The sequence below is a fragment of the Neofelis nebulosa genome, chromosome 13 (assembly GCF_028018385.1).
Source record: "Neofelis nebulosa isolate mNeoNeb1 chromosome 13, mNeoNeb1.pri, whole genome shotgun sequence".
Taxonomy (NCBI): Eukaryota; Metazoa; Chordata; class Mammalia; order Carnivora; family Felidae; genus Neofelis; species Neofelis nebulosa.
The window spans coordinates 89607980-89621802 of record NC_080794.1 but is presented as its reverse complement, the minus strand read 5'-3'; the positions used below and the strand labels follow the sequence as shown (position 1 = coordinate 89621802).

The 13823-nt window shown below is 51.8% G+C and overlaps 1 protein-coding gene and 1 long non-coding RNA gene across 12 annotated transcripts in view; one reads left to right on the top strand and one right to left on the bottom strand.

The window, feature by feature from the left end:
- The window catches only part of EBF3 (EBF transcription factor 3), a 126272-nt gene extending 120946 nt beyond the window's left edge, over positions 1-5326 (top strand). For 2 of the 11 annotated variants that reach the window (XM_058698142.1, XM_058698144.1), the window contains 4 exons: positions 619-807; positions 1251-1448; positions 2453-2565; positions 3631-5326. In XM_058698142.1, coding sequence (XP_058554125.1) covers positions 619-807; positions 1251-1448; positions 2453-2565; positions 3631-3648 — 518 coding nt within the window. In that variant the 3' untranslated portion in view covers positions 3649-5326. The remainder of the gene's footprint in view (positions 1-618; positions 808-1250; positions 1449-2452; positions 2566-3630) is intronic. The other 9 variants (XM_058698148.1, XM_058698146.1, XM_058698149.1 and 6 more) reach the window with 6 other exon arrangements.
- LOC131493577 (uncharacterized) lies at positions 3846-13175 on the bottom strand. The gene is made up of 5 exons (XR_009252757.1): positions 12818-13175; positions 12095-12187; positions 7243-7292; positions 6873-7123; positions 3846-5543 (listed from the first exon to the last, which is right to left on the bottom strand). It is a non-coding gene; the product is annotated as an uncharacterized LOC131493577 (long non-coding RNA).
- Between the last annotated feature and the right edge of the window lie 648 nt (positions 13176-13823).

Genomic DNA, 13823 nt, shown 5'->3' with positions numbered 1-13823 from the left:
GCTGGGCCGCCGCGGGCCGCAGGACCTTGTCGCGTGAGCCGGTTCTGGGCGCCTTATTTAGGTCTCCTCTTTAGAATCCGTGCAGGCAGCAGTCTCAGAAAACCCCTCTCCTGCCGGCCGCCCCTCTCCCGCGGCGGGAACGAGGCTGCCGCTCCCCACCCCTCCCCCACACGCGCAGAAATGGTAACCGTAAGAACGAAGACCCCAAAACAGCCCTTCCTGGGGAGCTGCGGCCACAGACAAGCTCTCGCTGTCAGCCATGGCATTTGAAGGCCTGCGGAGGCCGAAAGTTCACGTAGTGTGGGGGGACAGCCCGCGAATCCAGGCTGTCGGTAATTGCTTCTAAAGAGAATCCTGGAAGCCGCTGACGGTTAGATCGAAGCGCGCTCGGCCGGCTGTCGAAGCCAACGGAGACCCGGAGCCGGGCCCGGCGAGCAGGCGCCGGGGCAGGGTTGGCGCGGCGAGGTCGTCCGAGCTGGCGCGAGGCGCTGGGGCTGGCGTAGAGCGTGAGCTCGCTTGACGGTGTGGAGTATGTGGTACGGATTCGCGGGGAGACCCCCCCCGAGTGTCTCTGCCTGATAATAACGTTATTTTTGGCCGGGGGGGGGGTTTCAACAGTCGGCTACAGTCGCAATACAAGCAGCGTGTCCCCGCGAGGCTACGTCCCCAGCAGTACTCCCCAGCAGTCCAATTACAACACAGTCAGCACTAGCATGAATGGATATGGAAGTGGCGCCATGGCCAATCTAGGGGTCCCGGGCTCGCCTGGATTTCTTAATGGCTCCTCCGCTAACTCTCCCTACGGCAGTAAGTGTCTGTTTTGTCGTCACACGGATTCATGTTCACCTACCACGTCGAATGTGTGCATATTGCTTGGCTGTTCTGGGATGTGAGCTGCTGGACCAAAAGGGAGGGTGGCTCTGGAGGCTGGGGGTCCACGTGGCGGCGGCACATTGGCCGACGGTGGGGCCCCGCGAGGCCGCACCGGGAACCCGAGCCAAATCGGAAGCGAAACGGGGGGCCGCCCGGCGGGAAGCCAGAGCCCCGCCCCCCCCCCCCCCCCGCGGCCCTTCCCCCCTTCCCCCCGTCCCCCCGAGAGTTCGCCTGGCATCCAGAGAGCGGCCGAGCCGGCAGCGGGTCGCCCCTGCCCCGCTGGCCGCGGCGTCCCGGGCGAGGCCCTGCCAGCCCCCTCCCTGCGTGGTGTTGCCGTGCCGGCGCCGTGCGTCCTGACCCTGTTTGCTTTGTTACAGTAGTGCCGTCCAGCCCCACCGTGGCAGCCTCTTCGGTCACCCTCCCTTCAAACTGTAGCGGTACCCACGGCATTTTCTCATTCTCACCTGCCAATGTCATCTCTGCAGTGAAACAAAAGAGCGCCTTCGCGCCCGTGGTCCGGCCCCAAGCTTCTCCTCCTCCCTCCTGCACCAGCGCCAACGGGAACGGACTCCAAGGTGAGGGGCGGCGCCCTGGCCCTTCCTCCGGCCCCTCCCCCCCCCCCCCCCCGCCCCGTCCCCCCGCCCCCAGGCATGCTCTCCTCTGGTGGCCGCGATGCCGCGTGCCCCTCCCGGTCTCGGCAGAAGCGACACCCTCTCGCGCACCCCCACCCGTAACAGACCCTGGTGGAAGAAAACCATTCCCTCCTGCTTCCAACCTGCTTCCAACCTAACCCGCGGCGTCCTCGTGGTAAAGCCGCCCCTGCCCTCAGGAAAGGGGAACCGCTTGGGGGTCGTGGTGGACGTCCACGCGGCAAACGGGCCTTCACGGCTGGCGCCCGCCAAGTGAGAGCAGGGTGCGCCCCGCCCGTGGCGCCTGGGCTTGCGGCCCCCTGGCCCACGGGCGGCGTGACGGCCTCAGCCTGGGGACGGCGGGGCCCGCGGTCACCCGCGGGGTCCGGCTCAGAGCCAGCACGCTCGCTGCGTCCCGAGTCCCAGCCTGCCTTCTCGGCCTGGCGCGGCAGACCTGGGGCCAGCGGGCCGTGCGGTCCTCGGAAAGGGGTGCACCGAGATCGGGGCCGTGCATGCGTGACCACCGGGGTGGGGGGTGGGGGGAGTTGGATTGTCTAGGCGAGGCCTCTCACACGCTCAGGAGGGAGAAGGGCTGGTCCCGGGGGCAGGGGGAGGCATCCCGTGGACGCAGCTGCCCACGGCCGGGGCCACGTGGAGCAGGCACCCAGTGCCTGCCCAGGGCTGGGTCCCTCCGGGCAGCATAGGCCGCACGGTGGCCTGCGAGGTGTGCGGCGGGTGGGCCACGTGAGTGCCCCTAGGCCTCGTGCTCTCACCGCGTGGCTCTTTGTGACTCACTGGGGCCACAGGCACTGAATTAAGTGGCCGTCGTCTGGCCTCTTTCAGACACCTCCTTTGGTATATGCTCCTCCCGGTGAAAGTCAAATCCAGTTACTCCTTTAAAAAAATGAATCCATTCAACCAGTATTTACTGAGCGCCTACTATGTGCCAGGCTCTCTGCTGGGTGCTGAGGACGCTACCGTGGAGAAGACAAACTGGCCCTTTTGTGAAGTCGGTGGCATATTTCACTTTGATGAACTAATGCTCAAAAAAGGAACTGGAAAGGTATCCGTGATTTGAAATAATTGTGTTCCCAACATCTTAGTCGTATGAGAGGGACGCCCAGGCCCCGTGCGCCGCCGACCGGCCCGCGGCCCAGAGCTGCTTGAGAGGCAGGTGGCCGGGGGGCCACGGCCCGTCCACCGTCCACACGGTGCGGAGGCCCACGGGAGGACGGCACCACCCGCGCGGGGTGTGCACACGGGCCTGCCGAACCATAATGTTGTAACGGTGAGTCGGAGAGGAATGAATGCTGTGCAAATTGATGAACTGGGAAATTGAAGCTCACATCACCCCGTGAACGAATGTATCGATACGTGATACGTAAATTAACGAGCGTGATCATTCTGACAAAAATTAAACAACGCTAAAGTTAAAAGATTTTAAATTCTATTCGTGCCAGGAGTTCACTGGAAGGCGTCAGCCGTGCTTGGCCTTTTAGCACCAAGTTTCTTACTCGTAGAGGAGGAGAAAAAGAGCCCCCCTGAGGTGGGGCTGCGACTTGGGTCTCTTCGGGGCCTCGGCCTTGAGATCTCAGGGCAGCTGGGCTGTGAGCGGCTTTGCTCTTGGAGAGCCTGAGACTCACCATTACGATATGGACCAATCAGCAGGTGGTCAGAGGCAAGGGCTCAAGGCGGAGGGGAAGTCCAGGCCCCTCCGGTTTTCACAGAGGGAGCGAGCGCAGAGCCTGGGTCCCACCGGGCCTGCAGGCCAGCCCTGGCTGGCGTCACAGAAGTGACCGGCTTGGTTCACATCTGTCGACAGAGGTGGCCTCTGGGGAGTCCGGGGCCTCCGTCTGCTGTAAACGAGCCACTGAGACGCGGGGGAGGCGGCAGCCCTTCCCCCCACCCCCCCAACCCCCCAGGGACTCTTTGAGGAGGGGCTGCAGCGTGGAAGGTCGTGGGGGGCGTTTGTCCCCACACGTACCCCGGTCCCATGAAGTAGATGCCCCCCCCGGCCCCCCCCTCCCCCCCCCCCAGCACCTTAACCGAGCCTGGTTAACGGAAGGCACGTGCACCCACGGCGAAGGCCGCCCGGCCGCAAGAGTAACCTGCCGCCTCTCTCTTTCAGCTATGTCTGGGCTGGTAGTCCCGCCGATGTGAGGGGCTCGCTCCCCCCTCCGCAGCACCCGGCACCACGACGGACTTCAGGGGACACGTTTAGCGTAGGGGGCCTGCTGCTGGAGACCGTGATCTTCAAGCTGTCAGCAGCCGCGGAGACGCTACAAAAGACTTTGTTTAAAGATTTTATTTAAACTATTAAGAAGCAACATGCAAACAGCCTACTTCTTCATGAACAATTCCATTTTATTGACTGAACTTTTCTCATATTTTCACATTTCTCAGATCTGAAGACTAAGGAAAACAAAGTGACGCCTATTTTGTATAAAGTTTCTGACTCCGTCTTGGCTATGTCTAGTACTTGCTATGTGTTGGGAGAAACTTTGTGAATGCACCATTTTGATTATCATGAAACACTGATGAAAAATGCCTCCAACCATTTTTCTGTGCTCATACTTAGATTCACAATGGTTGTGTATCTCTATAATGTGAAATATTTTTTTGTGGTGAAAAAAAAAAAAAAAAAGGGGGCCAAGGAGGCGTGAGCCATCGAACTGGAAGGAAGGAGGACTTGAATTCGGGTGGCAGGGAGGGAGGGAGGGTTTATCATTGCTTACCTTCATCTTAATGAAATGAAACTTTGTAACTTATTGTAGTTAGAAATTGTAACTTTGATATTGAATTCTCTTGCCTTCAACAAGCACACTGACAGAAAAAAAAAAATGCTACTGTCTGTTGGTTGAAATCTTCTCCCACCGCTAGAACTTCCTGTTAAGCAAGTGTGATCTGCAACATTTTTTCAACTTTTGCTAGCACTGTATACTATTGCATTCTTAGGCTACTGTGAGGTCCATGTTTCTTGTACCAGAAGTTGTCCTTTTGACTTCTAGCTCCTTCTTCCCTAATGTGTTTTGTATGTGGTTATAAAATTGTAGACTTTTGTGATTTTGCCAAAGTTGTAGCTAAATATTTATACACTTGTCTTGAATTTTTTTCAGATCCACTTAAATATTTAGAAAAAACACGTTTTCTTCCTTATGTGTCTCATAAGGAATAAAATGGTCTCCATTCAACACTTTTCCATGAACACTTACAGTTGCTAAGGGACTTTCTTTTGTAACATATCGATTATAAATATTGTATTTATCTTTGAGATTTTGTACATTGCTTTTACCGCCATTTTCTTTTTCCTGTCTGTATCGGTTTTTGATCATGGCCCGGTGTTAGGAACACCGTTAAGCCAAGAGCTGTCTCTCTGATCTGCTTTGTTAAAGTGAACCGGTGTCCTGGAATTTCATTTGTACTTCAAAGATTTGCTTTTCTTTAGACTTCCCATCCTTTTTTTTTTTTTTTTCTTTCTTCTTTTTTATTTTGAGGAAAAGTCAAATTCATTGTTTATTTTTATATTATTTTTAAGTTATCTGAACAAATACTTTTGAAAACAAAGGTTGTTGTATAGTCAACACAAAAACGGTGCCACTCGGCTGTGAAAATCCTAGTAGATTTCGTGCATGTGGAACAGCCGTGAAGAGGGGACACCGTTTGGGGCTGTGTCCTTATTTTTCTGTAGAATGTAAAAAGTCATTTTAGCTGCCACCCACGACTTTGCCACATAGCTGAACTGTGTTTACTGGAAAAATTCAGAGGCCTAAAGTTTAAAATAAAATTTACTTCTGATGTTTTAATTAAAATGTTTGCCACATTAACTTCTCTGATGCCTTAAAAGTGGACTTCTTTAAAGAACCTTTGTGCTATTTTATCACAGGCTTACAACACAACTGTTACGATTTCATTTGGAGATTAGGGTGTCTACACACACACACACACACACACACACACACACAAAAGCACAAACCTTCTGTTGCGATGTGTCGCTCCTTCCCGCGTCTGATTCTGCTGTGTTCTGTGCCCTCCCAGGCCCACCTAGGAATCAGGGAGGTTTTGGGGGGGGGTGGGTGGGGGGACCAAAATCACCGCTGGTTTTTAAACTGATTTTTTAAAAATTATATATATTGTGTGTGTGTATATATATATATACACAATATATATATAATATATATATGTATTTTGCGGTCAGACCTGTCTGTCCTTTTTAAACCGAAATGACCTCCTCAAGATCCTGTGCCTCTTCGTGCCAAACCCGCAGTGACACCAGAGGGTTCTTTTCCCTTTGCATTAAATGCTTCGCACAGCACAGCAACTGTTTTGCAAACTGCAGCAGAAATCAGATTTAAAACCAAAAGGAAGGACTTTAAAAAACTTTAACACACACACACACACACACACACACACACACACACACACAAAACCATGCACAACTTAGGAAAGTGCTCATTCGAGGGACTAAACGAGCAGAACATCCCCAGTGGTCAGCGGGTCACGGCCCGGCCCTCCGACGGCTAAGGCTTAGCTACGTGGAAAAGCCTGAGAAGTCACTTTGGAACTAAATTGCCTCCGTTTTATTTTGTATAAGTAAGGGTTTGATCTAAAAACAAGCTCACGTGTACATGTTAAGAACGTTTGCAAGTCTCCTCATCCCTGCACTCGGTTTGTGTTTCAGATTAATTAGTCAATGCCCCTCGTCGCTTCATGGTCTCAAAATTGAGCGCTTCACTAAATGGTAGATTTTACTGTTAAAGACCCTACAATAAGATTGTTTTATCTGTACATTTTTTCAGATATTTAACTGTATAAAAATGTTCATTTTACACAATATTTAATTAAAGTATTTCTTGTCTGTGAATTTCACTTTGGGTAATTTTATCTGTTTTGATTAAAATGAGTGGCACAGCGTGTGCAGATATTGACTGGGGTGGGGGTGGGGTGGGTGTTCCTTTGACACCTGGGGCCCAGGGCTGTGTCTTGGCTGAGGTAAAAGTGATTCGTAGAACCACCTTCTACAAAGTTATCAGTCCTTAAACCACTCTTGTAACCTGCACAGAGAAATTCTTAGGGCTCCGGTCCCCGGAGGGGCCGTCTGTACGTATGTTGCACTCAAATGTCTGTACGTGACCCTGTGTCAGGCACGGTGGCGTATAACCAACCTCGAGACTGCCCCCCCCCCCCCCCCCCCCCCCCGCCGCCTCTGCTTTGGAACTGGAGAGCGCCGGCAGGTAGAGGGCGAGAGCTTGGGTACACACCCCCTCCCTCCACCCCCACCACCGGGCCCCGCTGGGGCGAGAACCGGCTTTGGGCTCTGGACGGGCGGGCAGGCACCAGGGCACCAGATGGCGGTGCCGGCCGAGGTCCCACCTGGGATGCCGCCAAGCGGTTCCGGGTCCACGGCAGCGGGAAAGCGGACCCTCTGCACTGCGGCCGGTCTGCATCCACCAGCATGGGCACCGACGATAACGAGGATAACGAGGGCGCCATCTGCCCCGGGGCTTCTCATTTGCACAGGAAGCTCGGCTCCTGCAAGTTCTTGAGACTCCCCTTCATTTCATTCTGTATTTTTCATTTTCTCCTCAATGAAAGGCTGGTTTTGCATGTTTTGGCTTGCAGCTCTGTAACACATACACATAAGTGTGATCCAAATTAGTGCTCACAAATGTCATCTTAATTACTTGTTCTGCTGAGCAAAACAGGAAACAATTATTCAAAACATAAAGAAACTTGTGAATACCTTTTTCTCCTGTCACTGACAGGTTCCTTTGACTGCATTCTTGTTTCAGCCTTAAAGAGACAGCAAAGAAAAGGAGGCTCAGGGGGCACAAGGCTGCAGGCTGCCCCCCCTCCCGCCTCCCCCTGGGCTCCTTCCCAAGGTGCTGGGGGTGGGGCTGGGGGCCAGAGTCCCCTCCTCCCTCACTCTGAGCGGTGCCAGAAGTGCCAGCCTGGGCAGGGGGCGGGGGTGTGTGTGTGGGGGGAGGGGGGTGGCAGGGGGGTGGGGTGGGGTGGGGAGGGCCGCCTCCCCAGGCCCTACAACCTGGGGAGAAATTGTTTCATGTTTGTGTTTCGAATCAGAAACAGGAACCGCATTCTCTCCAGATGTATGCCAATTATTGTCAGGCCGCCTTTTAAGGTCTTTCAAGCTTTTAAAGATTATTCAAAGCACTTGAAATGGGCTTCCGTCTAATGCCTCATTTCATTGCATTAAACAGCCTAGTTAATAAAGAATCAATATATTCAAAGGGCAAGGTTATCTTTTGTCTATAAGGGGTGGTGTCATTCTGAACCTTTTATAGTTCAAATGCTGAAAAAGGCCTCGCGAAATCCATACTCATCAAGTGGGTCACTGAGAGCAATAGAGAGGGCCCCTGAAAGGAAAGACGGGCCACTCTCCTTTAAAACAACTCAGCCTTATCTCCTCGCTCGGAGCGCCCAGAGAAGTCCTCCGAAAATGTCAATTTCTCATCAAGACAAGAGGCCGTGATGATCATTTTTTTCCAGAGAATACATACAATTAGGAGAATGCAGAGGGGCGGCTAGGGTGGCGATTTGTAGCGGCTTCTGTCCCCCCGAGCCGCGAGCCCCCTCCCAGCAGATAAGAAGAGTTGTTGATAACTCAAGTGCCAATACGCCAAAGAGCGAGTTTTGAATGTGAGTCCTTGTGCTCCGAGCGCGCCCGGCCGATCCCGGGCCCTGATAACAGCACAGCTTCTAACAGACACGGCAGGTTGGCCCTCACAATTAATGCGATGAATACATCACACAAAAGAGTCGGGAGGCTTTATGCTCGGTGAGACAATCCCCTGTTTTACCCTTCAAGGATTCCTTTTATGTTGGAATAAGGTTGCTTTTAATGAAATTTAAACTCATCAGAGGAAATCAGAAACCTCCAATCAGATTACAAATTGATTTTTTGGTCATTTGTCATTTCCCAGTTTCACAGAGAGCAAGTTGCCAGTCCGGTGCTGGGAGCCAGTGTGCACACAGCTCCCAGCCCCTGGCCCGGGGACAGACGGGAGCAGACTCACGCCGTTCTGACTCTGCCCCCGCCCAGGTCTGGCGAAGGGAACCCCCGTCAGGAGCCGGCACCGCTGAACTCGGAAGCCAGCCGTGGCTTAACCTGGGGACTCACAGTGATTTCTAGGTCTGCACTCGTGAGCCACTCATGGCCCACGAGACACTTTCTCTTGGCAGCGTAGGAAGTTTTGGTTCGTACCCACCCACGTCCCGAACCGGCTCTGGGCCACACCTGCACGGCGCCCCAGGGAGTGTCCAGGCCTTATCCACCAACAGCTGGTGATCTGGGGCCACGGTGATACCTGGCCAATTCCTACTCAGCCATCCGTTCTGAGCCCAAATGCTCGCTCCAGGGCGAGGTCTCCCCTTTCTGTCAGGCCAGTTGAGGGAGGCCTTCCCCGTGTGCCCCCCAACCTGGGAGCTACCCAAGGCCACCTGCTGCTGGCCTCCCAGGGGCTCTCCCATCATACGCTGGGTGGACTTCGAGGTTCCTGAGGACAAGACACAGCCGTGCCCTCCTCAACCTCTCATCCTACGCTGGGCACCAGGCCCAGCCCAGGGCAAGGTCAGGGTAGGCACAACTTCAGGAGGAAAGTGAACATCATTCCTGACTCAAGATTCCTTGGAGACACCCTTTTAAAATGTAATCTCTGAAGTGAGTTGAGTATGCCACACATTTCTGGACAGCACACAAGCACCGTTCCCCCCCCCAGCACCTGCTGGACCTGGGGGGGTTTGTAGGTCATTTTGGCCACCGCCCCCCCCAACACCTGCTGGACCTGGGGGGGGGGTTTGTAGGTCATTTTGGCCACCGTCCCCCTAACACCTGCTGGACCTGGGGGGGTTTGTAGGTCATTTTGGCTACCACCCCCCCAACACCTGCTGGACCTGGGGGGGTTTGTAGGTCATTTTAGCCACCACCACCCCCAACACCTGCTGGACCTCGGGGTTTGAAGGTCATTTTAGCCACCGCTCCCCCCCCCCCCCAACACCTGCTGGACCTGGGGGTTTGTAGGTCATTTTAGCAATCCCACGGGGCTGGTTCCTCCTCTTAGGTGACAAAACTGTGGTCTGGAGAGGTGACATGACCAGCCTGAAGTCACAAGGCTGGAAGGACCAGGGCCAGAGTCTAAAGAAGTTTCTAGTCTCCAAACCCTGCTCTTTCCACTAACTGAGGTTGCCGACACCTGCAGGGAGGGGGTGGGGGCAGAAAGCAAGAGAGACACTGACCATCTGGAGGGAAGAGAGCCACTGTTCCCCCTGGGGAGTTCCAACCTCGGGAAGGACATGTGCTACACCCAGGGCTTGACCCAGCCAGGCCAGAAGCTGGGAAGCGGCCTGTCCGGCCCCCATCCCCTGAGGCTCAGATGTCTCTGTGCACACTGGGTGCCCCTGGGGTCCACACGGCATCTGCAGTGTAACCAGGGGCAGAGGGGCTGAGTGCAGGAGTCATTCACGTGGTGCAGGGACAGGAGGGGGACAGGAAGGGGCACTGAGGCAGGCCCCCAGGAGGCAGGGCCGGAGGACTGGGCTGTAAGTCCTCGGCCAACTCCCCCACCCCAGCCTGGGCTTAGCAAAAGCTTCTGTTATGGGCGACTGAGGAGCAGGATGAGGAAGCAGAGGGAAAGATGGTCCCTAATGGTTTGGCTAGCAGGGTCCGAATGAGCCACAACGAAGTCGGAGGTGTTGTCCAGAAAAGAAATGAATGTCAGAGGGGTGCATGGGCATCCCCCGCCCCCGCCCCGTCAGACCACGCCCACTGCTGTGCTGATACTGGGACCGTGGACAGACCCTCACTCAGACCCTGACAGTGGGGTGCGACTCACTAGCTCTGATGAAGCCGGAAACTTGTGTTTCCATCCACGAGACACCGAGCCCTGCACTGGTACTATGGGCCAGCAGAGCTGAGGCCGGTGCGGGCCCGGGGCCACCAGTAGAGACAGAGAGAAACTTGCAACAATTACAACAAAGGGTTTACATCTCAATATACAATGAGCTTCTGCAAATCAATAAGACTAGATACCCTGAAGGAAAACAGGCGAAATTCACAGTCGGTTCACAAGGGAACAACACAAGTGATGGATAAGCTTAGGAAAATATAGTCAACCTTACTCAAAAATGCACATCAAAATAATGAGAATAATTTTTTTTCATCTATTAAATTAGAAAAGATTTTACTTACAAGCTAATCTCAATCCTACTGGTGGAGAAATGGGCATTCTCAGAGTTGTCGATAGAGGAGTGAGTGGGTACAACCCTCTAGAAATCAATTCGACGTTATATCAAGAGACTTAACAATGTTCATATCCTTTGACACACTAATTCCACTGGTAGGAATCAATCTTAAGGAAATAATCAGAGACGAGGCAAGACTTTAAGCACAAGCTTATTTGCTGCAGTAAATATGTACTTAAAAACCCAGGAAGGACCCAAATACCTTAAAATAACAATCATTAACTGAATTATGATATAGCTGTATAGTGAATATTATATATTCTACTAAGCCATTAAGATCACGCTGTTAAAGTATATTTAATGAAATGGTATAAAATAAACTAATGGCATAAAATTAAGGTGAAGCAGGCAGATAATAATGTACATATAACATAATTCAAAATTGCCAATTTCTAGATCAAGAGAAGGCAAAAAAGCAAATGTATAATATATATAATATTATACAATAATATATATTTGGAAAAAAATAGTAAAGTTCTAGAGGGACCAACGGTCGGTGCAGCTGCGGGGAGGAAGCGTGCATACCACACTGGAGGTGCCGGGGTCAACGGTGTTGCAAAGCCCCATGGAAGTACAGCTGAGACTGATGCCACAGGTGGTCAGAGTCCCGGAAGCTGGTCGACGATCAGAGAGGGCCGGGTTGAGGACGGGTGCCCAGAGGTGCGTGGCCCAGTGCCACAGGCTCACAGGGAGGTGGAGCCCGAGGGAGAGATTTCCACAGAGTCCGGCTGGACTCCCTGCTCCCGGCTTTCCCAGCATCCCCTGGGCCTGATTCTGACCTCACTTTTATTTGAACTCCCTCGAAGGGATTTCTGCTGCTAGCAACCAAACAATTTCTGACCAAATGAGGGAGAAAACTTATTTTAAAATCAGCGTCATAAGAAAATCCAAAAGAACTTAAAAAGCATTAAATTCAGTGAGTGAAATTTAGCATGACTGATGAACGCAAGGTCAACGTAACAACCATATTTCTACAACCATCACAGTTAACGGAACTTTAAAAACTAATACCATTTATATTACGATAAAAAATGCCAAATACCCAAGAAGAAAGCTACCAATGTTGTACAAGATGCCTGCCCAGGAAACCACATGATTGTTGAGAAATTTCTAAAATCTTCCTAAGTGGAGGCACATACCATATTCATGGATCGTTAGATCACGTGTTGCAAAGATGCCGATTCTCCCTAAAATGACCAAAGACTCAGTCTCAATGTCAAATTCCAGTAGGCTCTTTACTTGAAGCTGATAAGCTGATTCAGAAGTTTACGCAGGAACGCAAATGACCCAAGAGGAGCCAAGGCGACGGGGAGGGAGTGGGAAGCTTGAACACTCACAGTTCTGGAGGCTGGGTGTCTAAGAACAAGGTGCCGACAGGTGTGGTTATTGGTGAGGGCCCTCTTCCTGGCTTGTGGGCAGCTGCCTTCTCCCTGTGCTCACATACAGACAGAAGAAGGGCTTTCAGCTCCTATAGGGCATGACTCCCATCACAGGGGGCTCACTCCCATGATCTCATTTAAACCTAATCACCTCCCAAAGGTCCATCTCCAAATATCATCACACTGCTGGGAAGGGGGGGCAGGAGGGCTTCAACATATGGATCTGGGGAGATAAGTATTCAGAGTCCCTAACACTACCCAAACAAGGTCTCTTAGGCCATAGTAAGTAATACAGTTTGGTATGAAGGCAAGACGAGACAAATAACTTCATGAAATACAGTCCGGAAACAGATCCATATGTGTGTGGTCACCTGATCTGTAACACAGGTAACACAGCAATGCAGGAAGCTGAGCTGAGAGCAGTGGACATACGTGTGCTATATCAAATGACTCCCTCTTACACGTGTAGGAGTGCCAGTCAGGATGGCACGGCTCCCTGAGGCAGGACTCCCTGGCTGCGACCAGGGGCTGCTTAAAACCAACGTCAGGAGAACACCCAAGACCTCTGAACCGAAGGAGCAAGGAGATGGGGTGACGAGCACCCATCTGCCTGGGCAGGCTGCTGAGGGCCGAGGCCTGCAGGAGGCAGGAGGCTGCTACGGGGTAGAACAGAACCCAAACCTGCTCCCCTCCGCCAAACTGCTGGACGGGGTGGGGCCTCTGCACTTTGCTCTCGCAGGGAGTTGGTAGAGCAGGCACTCTGAGAAGATCAGCTGTTCTGATGCACTCAAGTGGCTTTCGAAAAGACCCATGGTTTTATTATCGGAAGGAATTAAAGACCTAAATACATGGGAAAACACCGCATGTTCACCATTGGAAGACAGTATCGTCAGGATGACAATGTTTCCCAGCTGCAGATTCAATGGTCTGCAGATTCGATGCAACCCCTGTCAGAACCACCACTGGCTTTTTCTAGAAACCAACGAGCGGATCCTAAAATTCATATGGTACCGGCACAGGACCCAGAACAACCAGACCCTCTCATAAACCAGAGTCCGACAACAGAGTCGGAGGACTCCACTTCCTGATTTCAAAACTGAAAGAAAGAAAGAAAGAAAAGAAAGAAAGAAAAGAAAGAAAAAAAGAAAGAAAAGAAAGAAAGAAAAGAAAGAAAGAAAAGAAAGAAGGAAGAAAGGAAGGAAAGAAAGGAAGGAAGGAAGGAAGGAAGGAAGGAAGGAAGGAAGGAAGGAAGGAAGGAAGAAAGAAAGAAAGAAAGAAAGAAAGAAAGAAAGAAAGAAAGAAAAGAAAAGAAAGAAAGGAAGGAAAGAAAGGAAAGAAAGAAAGAAAGAAAGAAAGAAAGAAAGAAAGAAAGAAAGAAAGAAAGAAAAGAAAGAAAAAAGAAAGAAGGAAAGAAAGGAAGGAAGGAAGGAAGGAAGGAAGAAAGAAAAGAAAGAAAAGAAAAAAAGAAAGAAAGAAAAGAAAGAAAGAAGGAAAGGAAAGGAAGGAAGGAAGGAAGGAAGGAAGGAAGAGAGAGAGAGAGAGAGAGAGAGAGAGAGAGAAAGAAAGAAAGAAAGAAAGAAAGAAAGAAAGAAAGAAAGAAAGAAAGAAAGAAATCAAGAAATCAAGCCAGTGTAGTAGTGGATGCACATCCAGATCAGTGGAGTAGAACTGGGAGTCCAGAGATAAC